Raw genomic sequence first — 22,235 nt, forward strand, 5'->3', positions numbered from 1 at the left:
GTTTCTTCTTGGACAGGCACACTTACAAGGCAACGGGATCTTGAGCTCCACCCTGAAGGATGTGAGCTGGGAAAGTTTCAGCTCACAGAGATTTACAGTCACTTGAGAAATGGCCCACTTCCTCCAAGGTGTTTCTTGGATGCCCCAAACGGATGAAAACAAGAAGCGACCGTGGGCGAGGAGGAGGAGCTGGCCGTCCTCCTCGGTTGGGCAGCCCGTCGGAGCTCACCAGCGAGGCGAGGGCGGGAAGACAGCCCCCAGGCCGGCCCACGGATCCTCAGAAGGCGCGGACCTGGAGGAGGCGCCCCAGAAGGCGACGCCTCTTGCCTCTCGGCTCTCGAAGGAAGTTTGCTCTTAATTTCAGAGCCGGGTTCGCCGTCGGCTCAACTCCAGGAGCAAGCAGCGGGCGCGGACCAGAGCGGCCAGTTCCCCGGGGGCGGGCCGGGCAGTTGCCGAGCTCAGCAGCGGCGGCTCGCGGCCATGGGCGGCTCAGCCTCCAGCCAGCTGGACGAGGGCAAGTGCGCTTACATCCGAGGTACGCCCCCACCCCCCGCCCGGGGGCCTGGGGAGCCCCCTGACCCCTGCAACAGGCTGGCTGCCGCTGTCGGGGCCCCAAGGGGCGCGCCCGGGGCCCTCTCCCTGCAGCGCGCGGGGATCCCCGACCGCAGCCCGCCCGCGCGAGCCGGGTTTCCTGCCCCAGCCGGCGCGCTGCGACGCAGGTGTGGACCCGGCACCCGGAGGGCTTGGGAGCGAGGCAGGTGCAGGATGCGGGTGGGGACGCCGGCGCCTCCGCCGCTCCCTCCGCCTCGGGGTCAGTGACGCCCCCGCCCGGCGCACTTCGCCCTCCGGTACCTGCTCTGGACCGAGTTCTGAGCGGTTTCTGAACTGGCCGCCAAGAGAGCAACGGGGATATCCCGCGTTTCTAGAGATACCCCTGGGGATTCCCGGCCGCTAAAGCAGAATTTCCCTCTTAGTAATGTTGGTCTGGATTTGGAAAGCAAGGCGTCTGCCGCAGCTTCGCTCGCACTTCACCGTAGCACTTGCAGGATGATTTCATCAGCGTCAGAAAGGACAATATCATGCCGTTCCCTTCCCGCCCCGGAGAGGGGGAAGCAAAAGAGGAACACTGGCGTGCTTTGTAACTGTCGCGAAAGTTATAGATGGGGAGAAACTCATTTAGGGAGACCCTCAGAGATGTGGGGACTCAATAGAGAGCGTGAGGCAGAAACAAAACAAAACAACCCAAACCGAACTGAAACTGCAGGAAGTCCTGACTGTTATCTCCTTTATTTCCTGGGTGTATTTGGCCTCCCCTCTTCTCACCCCCCACCCCAACCTTGCCTTCAACCGCTACCTAACATTTGGTTATCTTACCAATTTACTGTTCTTCCCCTGCCCCGCCGCCCGATCCCCCACCCTCGGCTTCAGAAATATCTTCCAGACTAGGTATTAAACTCTAGGTCTGTTTGGCCCTTGAATCCTTTCCTAAGAGGAAATCATTTATTTGTTGTTCTTATTCCATATTTGTTTTCAGTCACCACATTTAAGACCATTTAAAAGGATATCAAATCAGGGCACTTGAAGAGCAACGGAGTTGATTTTACAGATTCCTGCTCTGGTGCTTTTGGAGGTAAAAGATCAACAATGGGGATAACACTTTGTCAAATATCTCTTTGCTTTTGTTTGTTAAAAGGGGAAAAGATGGATGATTTATTTATATTAGTAAAACAGCTGAACTAAGCTTAAAAGAAATAAATGAAGCCTGCCTTAGTCTTAAAAGTGTGGTTACATGCTTCTGTTACCAGTGCATAGGGACTAAAAGGGCAATCTAGCAGAACTTAGTGAGAAAGGGCTTGCATTTGGATGTTAGCAAGTTGTGTTTAAGGCATTTATATAAGACTTTATTTCACTGGAAAGCTTAGGAGCACCTAACCTGGAAGCATGGCCATGTGTACACTAATCATTTGAAGTCAAGAAATGTGAAGGATTCACTTGCTTAAAGAAGACTTCCTGGCCATGCCATTTGTTGCTATTGATGCAAACATTGTACTCAGATAATTAGAAAATTTATTACCTTCTTTATTCTGAAAGCTATGAAATTATTACACATACAAAAGTGTGAGGGAGTTAGGGCAAGTGAAGAACTTGTAATGCATGTGTTTGAATGAGTAAACCTATAGCATATGGTGTGACAGTCATTACGTCCCCCAGTCTTGCTCAGCTTTCTCTCTTCATTCTCTATTCAGGAGGGCACTTGCAAGGTATGTGTAGTGGGAGAGGGAAGAGAAGAGTTAAAGTTAGAATACCTCCAGAGAAAAAGACTCATCGCTTCATGTGAGAATGCTAGTCTTGCCAAAAGAGAAAAGAACCTTGGAAAAATGCATGGTGTTGTACATTGTTAGTGCGTGAGCAAATGAGGGTCACAGGGCTGTGATTTCCTGATGGTTTTGAAGCCCAGGTTCCTGAGTAAACTCATAGCCTTATCTTTACCTCTTTGCCCATTTTTTAACCTATAGATATTCTCAAGCTTTGATTCAATTGTAAGCAAAACGATTGAAAGTATGACAGTAAAGTTTAAATATACTTTTATGACCTGTTTCTCATAAAGTAGCCATCAGGGAAATACAGATTTGAAAGCTCCTGAAGCTGAGACAATAACTTTCTTTTAAGCTTGATAAACTTTGCTAACAAGGAGAGTAGCTAGTCAATATATTTTGAGTGACTTTTGTTAACTTTGGTTTGTATGCATTATAAGCAGCTGTATGCTGCTGACGCTGAATCAGCCTTTACTTCAAGACAAATCATTTAATAGCTGCCATTCCTTGGGTGCCTGAAAACACCTGCGTCATATGGATGTTTTGATAATACATTGTTTCTTAGGATTTAGTTAATCTCCAGGTAAAGATATATCAGCTATTCTAAGGAGTGACTTCATTTCTAAAGACGTTAGTTTCAGAACAATGCTCATGTTTCTTACAACAGAATAAATTTTTAGGATTGTTTCTAGAGGCCTTTCAGTAATGTCCCTTGATAAGATGTTTCTATTAATAAATAATACTGAGACCAACTTGTGATCACATGAGCCGTGTCATATGTTCGTCTTAAGTGATGCTTTTAGCACTGACCTAAAATTACCGGTTTTTTTTTTTTTTTTTTTTTTTTTGAGACAGAGGCTCGCTCTGTTGCCAGGCTGGAGTGCAATGGCGCAATCTCGGATCACTGCAACCTCCGACTCCCTGGTTCAAGCGATTCTCCTGTCTCAGCCTCCCGAGTAGCTGGGATTACAGGAACGCGCCACCATGCCCAGCTAATTTTTGTGTTTTTAATAGAGATGGGGTTTCACCATGTGGGTCAGGATGGTCTTGATCTCCTGAACTCATGATCCGCCCACCTCGGCCTCCCAGAGTGCTGGGATTATAGGCGTGAACCACCGCGCCCAGCCTATCTTTTTTTTTTTTAAATGAGGAAGAAAGCTCATAGATTCCAGGCATCAGTGGTCAGTTTGGGTGCTCTTCTCTCTTTATGCCATGTTTTCTTTTTTTAGTTTTCTGAGACAGGGTCTCACTCTGTTACCCAGGCTGAAGTGCAGTGGTGCAATCACTGTGAGCCTTGACCTCCCCTGGCTCAGGTGATCCTCCCACCTCAGCCTCCTGAGTAGCTGGAACTACAAGTGTGTGCCACCATGCGCAGCTAATTGTTGTATTTTTTGTAGAGATGGGGTTTTTGCCATGTTGCCCAGGCTGGTCTCAAACTCCTGGGCTCAAGCAGTCTTCCCACCTTGGCCTCCCGAAGTGCTGGGATTACAGGCGTGAGTCACCGTGCCTGGCCTCTTTTTCTTTAAAGCTTTTGGTATGCCTGAAATTAAACTATAGTTTAAAAAATTTACCCAAACCAAACCAAAACCAAAAAAAAAAAAAAAAACCAAAACCCAAAACCCCACAACGTGTTTTCCTGTTTAAGCAATAATTTTATTTCCTTCTAAAAATTACCCTTGAATTTTTAATGAATCAAAAAGAAAACAAACCTGAAAGCTCTCCCATATAAGAAGTCCTGTGGAGGGTCGGAAAAGTACTGGACAGTCAGTGCTTCAGCTGAGAGCTATGGGATACAGAGATCCTGGTGGGCGCTTGCAGGCCTGCCAGCAGCAGATACCAGTTAGAAAAACGGTTTCTTCCCCACTGGATTTATTATTGCATAGTCAGTTACACAATATATAAAGGGCCCAGTGGCTTCCTCCGAATGCTCCTCAATGATCTGATGCTTATAAAGTAAGAAATGAGTTTCAGCTTTAAAATAGCACATATTTTACTCAGAGGAGTTCTCTCTTATTTATACAAGGGTTAACTTAGGTGGCTAGATATAAAGTTTAAAGTGATGTGTCTAGAATGAAGTCTCCATGGGCAAGGTGGAGGATGGGGAGAGCTGTACATATCTGCTGTCTACTTCGTGTAGATGTGTCGTACTAGTCTACGCATTTGCTTTTTCGGTTATAATTTGTTGGTGGGAGATGGGCATAAGAACTGGTCTGACTTAACTTGAATATTTTTGGTAGTGTAATCTTAAAGAGTCCAAGTTGGCTAGTAATGGCAATATACTGTGACGAGAAAGTTAGGAAATGCATTATGGTAGACAATGTTGTATGTCAACCCAACATCCTTTTCCCATTCCTCCATTTTTTAATGTAATTTTATTTTTTTGGGACAGGGTCTCACTCTGTCACCCAGACTACAGTGCAGTGGGACAATGATGGCTCACTGCAACCTCGACCTCCGTGGGCTCGAGTGATCCTCCCACCTCGCTGTCCTAAGTAGCTGGGAGTACAGGCATGTGCCACCATGCCCAGGTAGTTTTTTTGTGGTTTTTTTTTGGTAGAGACGGGGTTTTGCCATGTTTCCCAGGCTAATCTCAAACTCCTGAGCTCAAGTGAGCCACCTGCCTTGGCCTCCCAAAGTGCTGGGATTACAGGTATGAGCCTCTGTGCCCAGCCCCCATTCCTTTTTCTAACAGAACTCCAGTTTTGTTCAGGTATTAAAACTCCTGGCCAGGTTTGGTGGCTCATGCCTGAAATCCCAGCACTTTGGGAGGCTGAGGCAGGAGGATGGCCCAAACCCAGAAGTTTGAGACCAACCTGGGCAACATGACAAGACCTCGTCTCTCTCTCAAAAAAAAAAAAAAGCAACTCCCGATGTTGCCCTCTGTTTCAGAGACGCTAGCCCCATTTAAGGCCCCTGAAAGGTAGCTGTACCTGTCATGGTGGTGTGGTCTCCTTGCCAGTGATTATAGTAGGCATGGGATTATGTTGCCAACTGGTCAGTGATGCTTGAGGGGAAGTTTGCCAGCTGCTTCTAGGCGAGTTTTCTTCCCTTTTAAAAAGGAGGCAAAGTGAAGGGCACTTCATTTCCTTCTTTTGACTTTGTTGCATCTGAATATGATGCCTGCAACTGCTGTTTTTATCTTGATGAGCAGGAGGGGAGCTAGCTTAAAGACAAAGCCAATACTTGGAGCACTGCAAAGCTGAAGTGTCTTAGAGAAAAGAAGCTAGAGCCCTGACAAACTTTGCTGATAGCCACCATATACTAACTGCATACTTCATATTATGACAGCCACTAAATCCGCTTTGAATTGGAATAGTGAAGATTGCTGGTTATCCCCAATAGCATTCTCCCCTGTTATGTTTAATGATAGAATCCCCAAATTTTAGCTGTCCACATGAACTCCCATAATAAAGATATTTCCCAAACTCCTTTGCAACTAAATGGGTTATGTAGCTGAGTTATGGCCAATGGGATGTAGACAGAAGTGCTGTTCTAGAAAGTGACATTAAAGGGGAAGGGTATGACCATCTTCATCCTAGTCTCCACACTGCTGGCTGGATTGTAACCATGGCTGGGGCAGCCATCATGGACCATGAGGTGTCCTTTCAAGAAGGAGCACATGTAGGACAGAGTAACTGGACAAAAGGAGGCTAAGTTCCCGTGGTTTCATAGAGAAGAACCTCCATACCAGCCCTGGATCGTTTACCTCTGGACCTTAACAAGAAGGAAAGAAACTTCCATCTCTTTAAGCCAGTGTTATTGTGGTTTTATTGTTATGCACAGACAAACCTTATTCTAACTAATATAATTATGTTCTTTTAACTTGTGGCCCAAAGCATCCTAACCAGTACACTAAATGCTGCCTTATTGGGTCCCCTTTAAGAAAAAGTAAGCCAAAGAAAGTAGAAAGTGGGTAAAGATTATAGTATTTGTCTCAGCTCTTAATTAGTAGACATGAATAGGCTTTTGTAAGACTGAGAAATTGCAGCTCCTCCAGAGTAGTGGGGATGGAGGAAGCAGGAGAAGGTGGGCCCACTATGAATAACGCACAAATGCATATTGATCACTTTATATTTTAAGTGAAAAAATTGCCTTCAGGCATGCCAGATTACCAAGGAAGCCAGCAGGAGTTTCAAATAAGGAAAACTACTGCAAATTAGGAATTGCTAGTATCAATAATTACTTTCTATTTCCTTTGGTCTTTGTGAATTGAAAGCAATACTTTAGAAATGGGAAGCTCTTTAGGAAACCAAATCTCATGTTGCAAAACCATAAAGGATTTTGTGAGTTGTGAGTTTCATAGAGTCAACCACAAAGACAGAAAGACAGTAGACTGAGACAGATTAACATTTTGTCCTGTACTTGTGGAACAAAGAGTGACTTTCCCTCTTGTGGCTTCTAATACAAGCCTTGAACCCCATAGAGTTAGATGATGATTTCAAGCCCTTGTCTTGATGAAAAGCTTCTTTTTGCTATGGACATCGGCTGTAAGAGGGCCACGTCATCAAAGGTGCTCTAGTAATAGTAACTACTAGGATGACAATAGTAATTTGTATTATCTTTTACTGTGAACTACTGAGCTCATTGTAGTTTTACTCTGTTGTAATCTCTGGGAAGGTCTGAACTGGGTTCACAGGTAGAAAGTGCAATAGCAGGAGCCCAATTTGTAAAGGTAGTTTCTAATTTCATTAAAATAAATGTACTGTGAACATTTTACAAAATATGCAGTGTGAATCATGGTAGTGAATTTTAATCTCTTAATCAGAAATTGTAATTTTTTTGTTAGTATGGCCGGGTAACATCACTCTAAGAAATAAGGTACATTTAACAATTTGCACTGTGAAACGGGAAATGAAGTCAGAAGTGAAGATAAAAGCATAATGGAAAGGAAGACAGGAGAATAAAAGCACAATTCATCTGCTATAGTCTATTTAAGGCACTTTACCAACAGTTCAAAACTAACACACATATGTACACACACACACACAAGGAGAGAGAGAGAGAGAGAGGGGGAGGAAAAGAGAGAGAGAGAGAAAGAGATTTAACAGAACCCTAAATGCAGTACAGATTTTCTCCTTTGAAACTGGAAAATTCATTTTAAAAACAGACTAGCAAGTTGCTGCCAATGTGAAAATGCATGCCAGCTTTTAAAAAGTGCCCCCTGCCTTTGGTACTGTATGTTTTTTTCTCACTTAGAGAAGAGAATAAACGCTTTAGAGATATGAAAGCAATTAATTCACTTGTGCAAATTGCAGGTTTTAGGACCTAAGGAAGTTTGTATTTCTATGCTTGATATTGTATGGAATGAGTCTATAGGATTAAAATAAATTAATAGTTTTTACTAGGAGCCCCAAAGTGACTTTTAAAAGCTCCATAGTCTCAAGGAATTTTGGAAGAAGGATAAATGTCTCTATGCCAAACCATGTGGATTTTTTTTCTTTTTCCTTTTTAAAAACTATTTTTATTTTAAAAGAAAACATAGGCCCAGACAGCCACACAAAACAAATGCATAGCTTAGTGAATCATTAGAAGGCAAATACTTAGTAGCCACTACCCAGGTCAAGACATAGAAAGAACTTCACTAGCCATCAAAGAAGCCTTCTGTGTGCCCCGTCCCAGTTGACCTCTTTGTTTCTCCAAAAATGCCGACTATTTTCAGTTATCTATTTATAACTACCCCAAAGATCCTGGCTCTTAAAACAGGTATTTATTTGCTCACAATTCTGCTGAACTGGGCCCAGGCTGGGTGGTTCTACTTTTTATTTTTGCTGGTGGTCATTCCTGTGGATGCGTGCATCTGGTGGATCAGCTGGTGGCTGCACTTAGCTGACAAGGCTTTCTTGCACTCCAGGTGGCCTTTCTGCATGACCTCTCCAATAGGATACTGAACTGTTTAAATGGTGGGTCGGATCTTACATTGCTAGAGTGTAAAAGCATGTAGAAGCTTCTAGGACTTCTTGTGGCTTAGGCCTGGAATGGCGCCGCATTACTCTGCCACATTTTGTTGGTTAAAGCTGGTCTCAGAGCCAGCCCAGATTCAAGAGAGGACTACACACAGGCATGAACACCTGTGTAGGGGCTACCCTGGTAACAGAGTACCACCTCACTAATCCTAGCTTTTATAATAATGTCTCCCTCTATTTCCTTATGGTTTCATCACCCAACTATGTATTTTTAAACATTGTAGTCTTCCTCACTTAAAAAGATGTCTCTTTTAACCTATATGTTTCCCCTGCATCTTTTACTTGCAGATGATCTGTTGAAAGACTTGAGCTGTTTGATATGTAGAGTTGTCCACAGTCTGGAGTTTTCTCATGGTGTAGTTCCATGCATTTCTCCTGTATTTTCTACAAATTGACAGAGATGGTGAGACTTGATCAGTCTCACAATCAATCCCTTCTTTAAAAACTTTTAAGTTCAGGGGAAGATGTGCAGTGTGTGCAGGTTTGTTACATAGGTAAACAAAGCACCATGGAGGCTTGTTGTAAAGATTATTTCATCACCCAGGTATTAAGCCTAGTATTCATTAGTTATTTTTCCTGATCCTCTCCCTCCCCCCACCCCCTTCACCCTCTGATAGGGCTCAGTGTCTATTGTTTCCTTCTATGTGTCCATGTGTACTTACCATTTAGCTCTCACTCATCAGTGAGAATAAATGGCACTTGGTTTTCTGTTCCTGTGTTACTTTGCTAAAAATAATGACCTCCAGCTCCAACCATGTTCCTGCACAGGACTGCATGCATGTGTTCATTGCAGTACTATTCACAAGAGCAAAGATATGGAATCAACACAAATGCCCATCAGTAAAGAAAATGTGGTGCATACACACCTCGGAATACTATGCTGCCACAGAAAAGAATCAGTCCTTTTGTTAAGACTATAGGTGGTGGTGTGTATTCTTCATCTGGAGGCATATAATAGCTGGCTGCCTCTGTTTTTGTGATGTTAGTCGCTGTTCTGTTGATGCTTATTGCTGAGACCCATAATTTATTGGGGGTTGAAAAATGGTGATATTCTAATATGTCATTTTGTTTTCATTTATTAGCTGGGATAATTTTATAGAGCAATACTTCCCATATCTGTCATTTGGTTACCTAGTATGATAGTTCAAAAGCAGGAAAAAAAGTTATCTTTTCCTTTTATTTACCAGTGTTCAGTATAATCTACTGGTTTCTTGTCATCCCTTAAAGATGATCAATTGTCCTATAAAAATCATGAACTCACGAATCCCATTGTAATCCTTATTTTATTGAAGCTCCAATTTCCCATCATTGGCCAATGAAAAACTCTTCAAGTTGGCTCCTGAGTCTTTTGGAAATTACCCCGTAGTATTTGATAGCTTCCTTGCCATCTGGTATGTCAAGGTATTTTAGGTTCATCCTGTTTCTTTCCTGTCCCACACCAGGAGTAAGCAAAATCTATAAGAACCTCTGATTTCTTTTAGTGGGAAATAGTATTTCAATATTACAATTTGAGTCTAGCTGTATGTTCATTGCTACAACTGGGTTGGCCGTTATTTCTGGACATTTTTTAGTTTACAGAACTAGGGAAAATGTATCTTTTTAATATTATATTTATACATATCCTTTTCCGCACTGAGAATCATGGTTCTCAAAGACACTAGGCAATGATAGAATTAAATATGCTCAAATTCTCATTTGCTTTATCATACTAAATACACACAACGCTCTCAGAATAATAATACAAATACTGCCATCATCAATTATGATTATGGAAAGCTGTTGAACAAACTGTTTTTAAAATCAGAGACAAAATTTTTGTATATGCTAATCTAATTCTTCCCCAACTTTATGATTTTACTATGTTAAAACATATAATCATTATATTCTATTCTCTTTCCTCATTCACTCTTTGTTTCACAATTAAGTGTTATTTAACACATCAGTCCTTATGTTGATGTCTCTCTGGTGTTTAGAGTTCATTATCTAGTAGATTCCTCAAGAAGAGCTCATGGGAACATAACAAAGAAGTATGAAGATAGGATTAATTAAGTGATTCAGTGATATCACCAAAAGCCAGCTTATTTCTTTCTACTGTCTGTGGCCCAGCTCTCTTATGGTTGAAAGGTGGCTGTAGCAGCAAATAGTATTAAATTCTTAGGCACAGCAATGTCCCAGAGGCTAAAAAGAGATCTGTTTATTCTTTGAGTCTCCTTATAAGAGCAAGGAAGCCTGTCCCAGATGCCTTACTAGCAGACTTTCCCTTACATCCCACTGATCAAAATTGGGTCACACATTCCTTCCTAAGCCATCACTGGCAAGAGTATGGAATTATCATGGTTTGGTTAGAACAATCAAGATTCACCCCTGAACTGGGGTTAGGGCCATTTCTCTGAAGCACATGGTTATAGGGAGGGTCATGGATACCCAAACAGAATCAGGTTCAGTTTAGCAAGAAGGAAGCATGATGGCTATTAAGTAGGTAACCAACATTACAGATTTTGATAAGTGTGATGAAGGGATTAAAAATAGTACTGAGATAGAAAACTGATGGTGGCAATTGGGCATGGAGATGAGATATACTTGGCTGTGGTATTCAGAAGGATAATAAGTTGCTATCTGTGTGAAGAACAAGGGGGAGTACATTCTGGTTAGAAAGAACAGCATATAGAAGGAGGAGGACGGGGAAGTACTTGAAGAAACTGAAGAAAGGGTGTTATGTTGGGAGTGTGGTGAGCAAGAGGGAGGTTTGATGGGATGGGATGCCTATTAATATTTTGTTGCCTGGCCGGGCGTGGTGGCTCACGCCTGTAATCCCAGCACTTTGGGAGTCCCAGGCAGGTGGATCACCTGAGGTCAGGAGTTCAAGACCAGCCTGGTCAACATGGTGAAACCCTGTCTCTATTAGAAATACAAAATTAGCCAGGTGTGGTGGCACATGCCTATAGTCCCAGCTACTTGGGAGGCTGAGACAGGAGAATTGCTTGAACCCGCGGGGGCTGAGGCTGCAGTGAGCTGAGACTGCACCACTGCACTCCAGCCTGGGCAAGATAGAGTGAGACTCCGTCTCAAAAAAAAAAAAAAAAAATTTTTTTTTTCTTTGTTGCCTGTCTGTCACCACTAGAATGTAAGGTGTATGAAAGCAGGGTCTTTGTCTTGATTCATTGCTATGAAATTAATAGCACTCTCAGCAAATAGATCAGTGTCTGGTCCACAGTTCCTGACTGATAAATATTTGCTTCATGCATGAATGAAAGGAGAACAAAAAATTTTAAACTGTAGTGAATATCTTAGAAAGTAAGAGAAGTATTGCATTTGTAAAACAGGTTCAGGATATGATGAAGAAACAATAATAGAATAAGAAAGAGCTCTTGGAAATTAAAAATCTGATGATCAATATTTTAGGAAATCCAATTGTTGCTTTGGAAAATAAAATTGAGGAGATCTTGCATCTAAATTCCGAAATCTAAAATTCTTATTTAAATTTAAACAGTATATTTCAATTATTGTTATAACTTAATTTTTCTCTTTAAAAATAATTTTAAGTATGTATATGTCAGATATTACACATTTGCCACAGTTGCTGATAAAACTTGTCTTTATTTTAACTTTAAGCATCTGTCTGCTTTGCTTAGACAGTAGAGCACAAACATTAAAAGATGGAAAATAGAAGAGGCAATGTAAAAAAAAATTAAAGGATCAATCCAAAAATTTCAATATCTGACTAACAGAAGTCCCAGAAAACAGAGAACAAAGAAAATGAAGGGGAGAAAATTATTAAACAAGTAAAAGCTTATTTTCTAGAACAGAAGATCATGTGTCTCTGGATTTATAGGGCCAAAGAATTCCCGGACTTCACTCTGAGCTGGAAATAGTTCATGCTCCCATCATCCAAATTAGAAAGGCCTTATAATATATAGGTATGGGTTAGAGTCTTCAGCAGTAGTGAGCAGAAATTAGCCCTAGACTAGAAGGCTGCTCTGGACCTGCTCTAATAAAAATTTAAGAGCAAACCTCAAACAGATCAAGCTGATCCCAAGTAACTTAACTGCCTGCTTGAATAAAGTGCAGATTCTTTATAGGAATACAACAAAATACCCATTCAACAATGTAAAATTCACGATATCTAATATCCAGCATCCAGTTAAAAACTATCATAGTAGACAGAAGAAGAAGCAGGAAAATATCCACAAGTATAAAGAAAATAAATCAATAGAAATAGACTCAGGAATTATAGACATGGTGAAATTAGCAGACAAAGATGGTAAAGCAGTCCGTATATGCTCCATGTGCTAACACAGAGGCAAACGTGAACATGATGAGAAAAATGGAAAATATAAAAAAATCTTTCTGGTCTCCAGTTCAGGAAAGAGCAATATGACTACTGTGTTTCTGTAGCCTCCTGGAGTATCTAGGCGGAATGTAGCCGTACTGACCTGCTACCAACATTCTCCATGGAGCTGGGAGAGGAACGAAGCAGCCTGCAGAGAACTGAATGTACACGGAGAGCTGCTGAGATGGGGCTGGTCTGGGGCCAGAGCAGCTGAGCAGGATCAATTCAGAAATGAAGGAAAGTTGTGGATGTTCCTTTAAAAAGCACATCATTATTGGTGGCCTTGTGCCCTTAATTCTGGTTTGCACACAGAACAAGTGACAATTTCCATGATTAGCTAAAAAGAATTCAGAGATTTTCCAAATTTGGATTGAATGTGTTTGTTTAAAGGATTATTTCCTGTGTAACTCATTCAGCACGAGTTATACAGGAAAAAATGCCTAAGCAAAGCAGATGCAGGCTTAGAGCTAAAATAAAGTCAAATTTTATGAGCAACAATGGCAAATGTGTAATATCTGGAGTATAAATATTTAAAATGGTTTTGTAGAGAGGAGAGTTAAATTAGTAACAATAATTGAAAGATATGGTTTACATTTAAAGTAAGTAAGAATTTTAGAGCATGACTAACACCTGAGCGTGTCAAGTGATATGTAAGTTCCTAGCTAAAAATGCTAACTCCTAGTCTGAGAAATGATAATCATTGTAGTAAAAGCTAACATTTATTGAGTGCCTACTATGTGCCAGGCAAGTGAATATCTCAGACAAAAGGTAACAGGATATCAAATGCTCTTCCAGAAATTCTAAGTGTTTCTTCTAGAAATTCCAAGTATGCATAGCTTTTTCTTTAATGAAAAGGAGTATCAGCTTGATAGGATTTGAACACTCAGCTGCTTTAGCTACCTTAAATGAGCTAAATGGAAACGTTTAGTAAACTTTTGATTCCAAATCTTAATTCTAAATTATTTGGCTATTTTTGTGTGTGTGTGTGTGTGTGTGACTCCTCTGTCACACAAGCTGGAGTGCAGTGGTGTGATCTTGGCTCACTGCAACCTCTGCCTTCTAGGTTCAAGCGATTCTCCTGCCTTAGCCTCCTGAGTAGCTGGGACTACAGGCTCCTACCACCACAGTTGGCTATTTTTTCTTGTTTTGCATTTTTAGTAGAGACAGGGTTTCACCATGTTGGCCAGGCTAGTCTTGAACTCCTGACCTCAAGTGATCCACCTGCCTTGGCCTCCCAAAGTGCTGGGATTACAGGTGTGAGCCACTGTGCCAGGCCTGGCTACTTTTTGAAGTGGATATTTTCACTGGGTGAGATGGTAGATTATAAATAGCTTAATCCAGAAATTAAAATTCATCTAAATGTTAGCAACACATAATATGGAATTTATGAATAGGCCAAAACAGCCATTGCAACCACTTTAAGCTAACTTTACATAAAATGATACTTTTATGCAACTTCTTCATTATCAAATAAAATATTTATATTTGGGAAGTAAGGCATACAATAAAAAAATAAAAATAAATGGAGCTTTCACCTTTGTAAAACAGGCACGACAATTTCCTGAGGACTCGCTGAATCTGAAGTTGGATTCTCTGGAGATTTTGGACTTGTCGACTGGCTGCCTTCAGTTTCTCCTATGAAAATGAGGACAGTAGTAATGCCCAGTGAGAAAAGGAGAGTCAGAAATGAATAATATGGTGTAATAAATGTGATATAATTCTCACATTTCCAAGTCCTACCATTATGTTAATCAATTTGTTTTACTATCAGTAATGCATCAGGCCTTTGCGGAGTAAATAATTGGCTTTCACATACTGCTGAATAATACCTAGCTCACACATTTGTTCTGCAGACTAATTAATGTTTCACAGTGTTTAAACACAATGCCTCTACAGAAGCAATGGCATTATAATGTGTTGGGACACTCTAGTATTGTAATTAGTGCTAATTAGGTTCTTTTCAACAGCTTGTGGAATTTACAAATTACTGCCTGTAAGATATTCTGCTTTATTTATTCCTTATGAAAGAGTCAGATGCAAGGGTTTAAATAGGCAACTTTAAACAACTATTCTCAAGGTCCTACACATACTCCTCCCCTCAAACCAGGGAAGGGCAATAGGAAGACTCCCTTCTCGGGATGGTTGTGAGGGAGAGCAACCTCAGTGGTATGCTAGGAGCCAGCTCACACTGACTGGCAACAGCTGAATCCAGGCATCTTTTCCTAACTCAGAGCTCAGTGACATCACATTGGTAGCTTCAAGTCAGCCATGGTGGGAGTCTTTTTGTGTTGTTGTTGTTTTTTGAGACCCAGTTTACCAGCACATCACTGCTGGTGTCCTTCTCTTCAATGTAGGGAAGCTTGTGGCAATGTTAACCAGTGGGCAGCGGCCTGAAGCCATGTTTCAGTTGTACATTAATTAGAAGGGACTAACTGCTGAAACAGATATCCCTCAAAGCTCAGTGGCTTATGATGATTTGTATCTCACTCATCATACTATCCAAGGTGATTTGGTGGGGGGCTAATGAAGGGCAGTGGGCTTGTGTGTGGACCCAGACTCTTTTCATCTAGTGCATGGTACCATGGACACCTTTGGTGATTTGTTGAAGCCTATGGACCCCTTTTTAGAGTAACATTTTTTAAATGAAAAAAAATATATAGAGGATGATAAAAGAAACCAATTTTATTGAACTGTACTTATCAAAATATTTTTAAAATCTGTGATATGATAATATATGTGCTCTTTATTAATGCATTCAATGACAAGTTCTCATGGAGGGTTTAATAACTACTGTCGTTTTGAAGAAGTGCTATTCTAAGATATGCAGCACCTTAAATGTGCTAGGAAAACATCTGTGAGCTCTATTGGTGACAAAGTCACAAGTACTGCTGAATTCCATTGTGTTTTGTTGCCTACATTCAGAATTGGAGGAAGTGCTGAATTTGAGTTGAAGGTTAATGAAACACAGGTGTTCTTTTCCTCCATTCAATGTTTGGATGGCCTGAATTCTATCCACAGAGCCCATGAGGGGCTACAGGCCCCAGATTAATAATCCCTGATTTGGCTGGGCATATCCCAGCACCTTAGAAGGCCCAAGGCAAGAGGATCACTTAAGACCAGTAGTCTGAGGCCGGCCTGGGCAACATAGTGAGACCTCATCTCTACAAAAAACAAAAATTAGCCAAATGTAGTGGCGCATGCCTGTAGTCCCAGCTACTTAAGAGGCTGAGGTAGGAAGATCGCTGGAACCCAGGATCAAGTGATGCTGCGGTGAGCTGTGATTGCACGACTGCATTCCGGCCTGGGCAAGAGTGAGAATCTGACTCTTAAAAAAAAAGAAAAGAAAAGATAAAAAGAATCCCTGACCTAGTGACTAGTGGCTTCATGATCCTTAGGGCTGCAAAGACTCTAAGCAGACGCTGTGCATACATCTGCAGATAAGGGCAGATAGACAGTGGAGGATTATGTGGGTAGATATTGTGCTCCAGGCCTTAATAATACATTAATAATACATTATTTCTGCCCAACTTTCTCATCTCCACATGACACACCTTACCTTTGTATCTTTCAATTGGCAATTCCTGTCAAAAGTCCTATCCCTTGTTTTTATTGTCACTTTTTCCTTTATATCACCTCAACATGTTGAACCTAACATTTCAATGAATACATTTTCTACTTGAAGTGGATTCTAATTTTGAAGGTAGGGTATATGCTTCTTATTCTTTATGTAAGAGAAGTTGAGGCTGGGCTCGGTGGCTCATGCCTGTAATCCCAGCACTTTGGGAGGCTGAGGCAGGCAGATCACGAGGTCAGGAGATCGAGACCATCCTGGCCAACAGGGTGAAACCCTGTCTCTACTAAAATACAAAAAATTAGCCGGGCGTGGTGGTATGCACCTGTAGTCCCAGCTACTCAGGAGGCTGAGGCAGGGGAATGGCTTGATCCTGGGAGGTGGAGGTTGCACACTCCAGCCTGGTGACAGAGCAAGGCTCCATCTCAAAAACAAAACAAAAAAGAAAAGAAAAGAAAAGATCGAAACCTTCTAAACCTATTTGTCCAGTGCAGAAGCCATTAGGGACATATAACTAATGAGCACTTGAAATGTGGCTAGTCCCAGTTAAGGTATGATGCAAGTTTAAAATTTTACACACCAATTTTGAAGTTTTAGTAGAAAGAAAATAATGTAAAATATTTAATTAATATTATTTAATACAAAACTATTAATAGCAATTACACATTGAAGTAATACAGTTTTGGCCCTATGATTGGCCTAAATAACAGAAATTAAAACTAATGTAATCAGTTTTTAAAAAATTTTAATGTGGCTACTGGAAGACAAAATAACATTTGAAGCTTACATCTATGGTTCACATGGTATTTCTTTTAGACAGCTGCTCTTGAATAAAGATTCATAGAAGATTCATAGAGCTACAAGGAAACTTAGAGATAAGCATCTAATCCAACTCTTTTGTTGTAATCTCAGAAGCTGAATGAGCTATTCCCATTTGCCTAGCTAGTAAAGCATACATAGGCTTGGAATTCAGGTCTCTATGCTCCTGGTGCAGAGCTCTTTTCATAGTCCATGGTATCCAACCAAACCAAACCAAACGAAACATTTCCAAGATTTAAGTTTCCATTTCAAACCAGAATATACTCTGATTCTGAGTTACACATAAGCACCCTGAAAATGACGAGCCTTTTTTCCAATTTGATGTATTATTCAACCCTCAACTTAAAACTTAAGGATAATTTCCCCTGCCCCTGAAGAACTGCAGGCACAAGCAGCCAGCCAGACAGGCTGGTGCTTGACTCCCTCATTAACCCAGATAAAAGAGGCCCTGAGGTCGTTTGCCTTTGCCCTGGTCTTCTGCATTTCCCTTAGCTGAATGGTTAAACTCACAAAGAAATGCTAAAATATTCTTATCTCTTCTGAATTTTGTCTTAAAGGGATGGAAAGACGTGAAAACCTAGTATTTCACATGACTACCCCTTTTTCCTAGCCAGAAGGTGGCACCCTGGATAGCATTTAAGGGAAATAATGGATGAGTTTCATTTTCTTTTGTCTCATTTTCTGTTCTTGGCTTCCACTCTAGACCTATAGCCAAATTCCCAAGGTCTGGAATATTTTCTGACCTTTGCGTCCTAGAATATTCCGAGGTTTTCCCCACCCAACTCACTCCCCCTCTGTAACTCACCAATTTCCATAAAATCACATTTGAGCCATTGTGTATGTAGATAATGTTTCAGATAAGGGCTTAGATTTTTAAACAGTTTCTTATCTTAAACAACGTAGTGCCAATACATAATCTTTCCCTGTTGGGAATTTTAAGTAATGAAGTGCTCCTTGAATCATATAATTTGTAGTTGAAATTGAAATAACATCATTACTTTATTCAGTGTTCTTTGGGAAACATCGTCACTAGGCTCTAAGGTTGTCTCATTTTCTCTGAACTTTCTCACCATTTTCAGTGGTTTCTGGAATGTTAATTTCTGAGAAGCCATAAGATATGTCTCCTGATCCATGGCAACTTTAGTGACTAACCCACTTACTGACACATTTCATGTTTTAGCATTTCCTCCCTTCAATATCATTATTTGGCACTTTCACAAGAAACTCCTGAGGTGTACTATAGCTAACTACTTTGTTTATTTCAAATCATCACTGCTATTGACATCAGTGGATGCCTGAGAAAGGGAGCACAAACCTTCATGTCTCCATATGTTTTTAATGAAAATATTTGAGGCCTTAAGGTGTGCTGATAACCAAACTCAGCGTTTTTCCAGGAATATGTTTAAATTTTTGCATTGTTCCTTCTAAGGAGAAATATATACATATGATGTATTTTGCAAAAGAGCATAAGTTTCACTAAGATATGTAAAAGACGCTTTCAAAATGGTATTTGTAATATGTCTCATTTTTAGAAGAGTGGACAAAATAAAATGAACTTACAGAGCAACTAAACCCTTAAAAAACATTTACCATAAAATGTTAACTGTGCAGCTTTCTTGATTCAGTAGGGCACTGGCTGTCGAGGTAGAGTACCCAAGTACAGATAATGGCCCCATCTCTTGCTAGCTGTGCTACCTTCTGCAAGTTATCTAACCTTCTCTAACCTTTGTTTCTTCCACTACAAAGTGGGGATAATAGTACCTCAGAAGGCTGTTGTAAAGACTCATTGCACTAATCCTCGTAAAGCACTTAACACTGTGATAGGGACATGGACTCTCAACAACTGGTAGATGTTTTATCATTTATAATAGTATACCTTCTGCAGTCTAAAGTCAAAGATTTTAAATAAACTGTAGATCAAATAAAATACTTTTCTTCAAAATCCTTAGTCAACCAGTCCTGGAGCCAGTTGGAATCAGAACTGAATTTCTATACATTTTCTATAATTTATGGAGTTGAGACTACAGCATGCTTCAGACTTAATAGACAGCATAAACTTGAGGGGCAAGTACATGAACTTGGTGCGGAAGAACTTGTTTGAATCCTGGTTCTGGCACATACCATGTGACTTTGGGCTTGTCTTTAGGCCTCGGTTTTCTCATTAGTGAAACAAGTTGTTTAATTGATTAACTCTTTTCAAAAAAACTTACTTAGGATGAACTTATAAACCTTAATTTGGAGCATTTAGTTCAAGCTTGTGCAACCCATGGCCCGTGGGCTGCATGTGGCCCGGAAAGGCTTTGAATGTGGCCCAACACAAATTCGTAAACTTTCCTAAAACATTATGAGATTTTTTTGTGTATGATTTTCTTTTTTAGCTCATTAGCTATCCTTAGTGTTAGCGTATTTTATGTATGGCCCAATACAATTCTTCTTCTTCCAGTGTGGCCCGGGGAAGTCCAAAGACTGGACACCCCTGATTTAGTCCTTAAAACCTCAAACGTCATGGAACACATCTATTTCTTTTTTTTCTTTTTTTGAGACAGGGTCTTGCTCTGTCACACAGGCTGGAGCATAGTGGCGCGATGGCTCACCGTAACCTCAGTCTGCTGGACTCAAGCTATCCTCTCACTTCAGCCTCCTGAGTAGCTGGGACTGTAGGCATGTGCCACCACACCTGGCTTATTTTTTCAATTTTATTTTGTAGAGATGAGGTCTTGCTATGTTGCCCAGGCTGATCTTGAATTCCTGGACTCAAGCAATTGCCCACCTTGGCTCCCCAAAGTGCTCAGATTACAGGCATAAGCCATCACGCCTGGGCCTATCTATTTCTTATAATAATGAAGCATTCATTGTGTGTCTTTCCTTCTAGTCATCAAATAGAAATATGCCCTGTTCTGTGAAACAGGATGAACAAAACAGACTAAATCCCTGCTGTCATGGCACTTACATCATGGAGGTGGTGGTAGGCAGAAATAAAATTAAGAAATAATAAGATGGTATCGTTGCCAAGGATGATGAAGCAGGGAGGTCAGTGTGGTTACAGAGGAATGAGCAATGGGAACTGTGAGCAGAGACAGGGCAGCAAGGTAGGTGGGAATCACATCTTAGGGGGATTTATAGGCCATTGGAAGGACTTGGGTTTTTACTCTGTGTAAGAAGAGACACCATGGGGAGTTTCAAGGAGAGGAATGCTGTTGTCTAAATTATCTGACTGTTGTGTAGAGAATAGACTGTAGGGGAGACAAGGGAGGAAGCAAGTCAGACAGGAAGAAGCTAGAGCTGTGATCCAGGCCAGGGATTATGGTGGTGTGGACTAGGGGGTAGCTGGAGGTAATGAGACGTGGTTGAGTTATAAATACATTTTGGAGGTAGAACTGACAGGATTTGTTGATGAAGTATGTGGAATATGAGGGGAAAAAAGTGGCTTCAAGGATGACTCCACGATTTCTGACCTGAACAAAAGAAAGAATGGAGTTGCTGCTTACTGAAAGAGGGAAGACTGGGGGAACACATTTGAGGGAGAAAATGAAGAGTTCTCTTTTGGACAGGCTAAGATTGAGATTCAAGTGGAGGTGTCAGCTAAGTCGATGGATGTCTCATCTGATAATCACTGTCATTTGTTAAGTGGCGTCTTTAATTACCTGCCAGGCACTAGGGTAAGAACATTATACATGTTACCTCATCTAAATTCTCATAATAACCCTCCAAGATAGGTACTGTTATCATTTGCAGATGGTGAGATTGAAGCCCAGGGAGACTGTGGCAAAGGCCACGTAGCTATTATTTAGTGCGCATGGTCCTTCTTGAAGCCAAAGCCCCACTCTTGCATACAATGTCACTCACTACACAGCCACTAGAGGAGGCGGCTGGGTGTCAGAAAAATTGAGCTGAGTTCATGCTCCCATAAGGAGTTTGCTGTATGGCTTATATCCATTGCCTCAACCTCTTTCTGTATCCATTGCCTCAACCTCTTTCTGTCTTAATTCTCATGGATACCTTGAAGGTTATTGAATTCAGGTCAGAAATATCATTTACTATTTAAGAGCAGAAAGATGCTAATGATATATGCTTACAATATATTTTACTTCTGATGATTACAAGTAATTTTCAGCACCAAATACTGTAATTCAAGGAAGCAGTAAGAACTGTCATGTAATGAAATTATTGTTTCCCAAGGAAATAAGGTTGGATGCTGATCTATGTCGATTATTGTCTTCTTTTATAGCTGAATTAGGCATTTGGCCACGAATTTTCGTTTCTAGCATAACCTAATCGAAAACCAGCTTCTTATTTGTGACGCTACTGAGCAAGTGAAGTTTTTCAATCTATATTTCACGATAGCCTTTAGATGAACAAGCAGAAGTATTATCATGATGTTCTGATTTGCATAAGCATCTTCTTGACAGGTCATCAGATATCTTTATCGTTCTTGGGTACATTTCATGGGCTGCTGAAAGCATTTCATGATCTCTAGCAATTCATCTTTTTACCTAGTTTAATGGCCCTTGTTACATATCAGGAGAATGATGGAGTGAAAAGGCAATGTGTCCAGGGCCTGCCTGCCTAAGAATGTGAAGAAAATTACATTGGGGAATAAATTATATTAACTCCTTCTCATCATTCAGTTACCGTTTGTAAATTTCATCTCACTATGCTAAACAATCCTGGATGGCCTGGGAAAAATGTCGTGCACCTTCTCACCAACAGGTTCAGATTCCTTGTTCATCGTCAAGATAATAGAGACCAATTATATTATCTCATGAGATTATCTGCATCTAAATTAACAGACTGCTTTGCACTAGTGAACAGGGTGAATGTATTCATTTAGGTTGGGGTTGGGTGGGGTTCTTACCTTTATAACTCTTGTTTTTTTAAAATGATTTTGGAGATAAAGCAAATAAAAAATCATTATCTTGATGGAGTAGTTTTAAATAAACATTTGAAGGAATTATCTTTTTATTGTTTCATTCTTGGCCTCCATTCAACAATAGTGATGGTGGTAGTGATGGCGATGACTGTTGACTGCCTGGGGGTGTAAGAGCCTTACCTGCGGCTGGTCTGTGACAGAGCAGGGACCCAAACCCAGTATTGCATAATTTTCTGTGGATATTGTCATCCCCAATTTCCCGATCAGAAACTGAGACTTAAATTCTAGTCCGAGATTCTTCACTTGATTATGTGCCCCTTAGCATAATCCTAGTTCAATTTTAAGAGTTACTCTGAAGGAAAACTTT

At 40.9% G+C, this 22,235-nt stretch overlaps 1 protein-coding gene across 1 annotated transcript in view; it reads left to right on the forward strand.

The window, feature by feature from the left end:
* The first annotated feature begins 319 nt into the window (after nt 1-319).
* FAM129A (family with sequence similarity 129 member A) overlaps nt 320-22,235 on the forward strand; it is a 175,681-nt gene continuing 153,765 nt past the window's right edge. Inside the window, exon 1 of the mRNA XM_025365092.1 lies at nt 320-535. Coding sequence (XP_025220877.1) covers nt 481-535 — 55 coding nt within the window. The 5' untranslated portion in view covers nt 320-480. The remainder of the gene's footprint in view (nt 536-22,235) is intronic.

The sequence above is a fragment of the Theropithecus gelada genome, chromosome 1 (assembly GCF_003255815.1).
Source record: "Theropithecus gelada isolate Dixy chromosome 1, Tgel_1.0, whole genome shotgun sequence".
Taxonomy (NCBI): domain Eukaryota; kingdom Metazoa; phylum Chordata; class Mammalia; order Primates; family Cercopithecidae; genus Theropithecus; species Theropithecus gelada.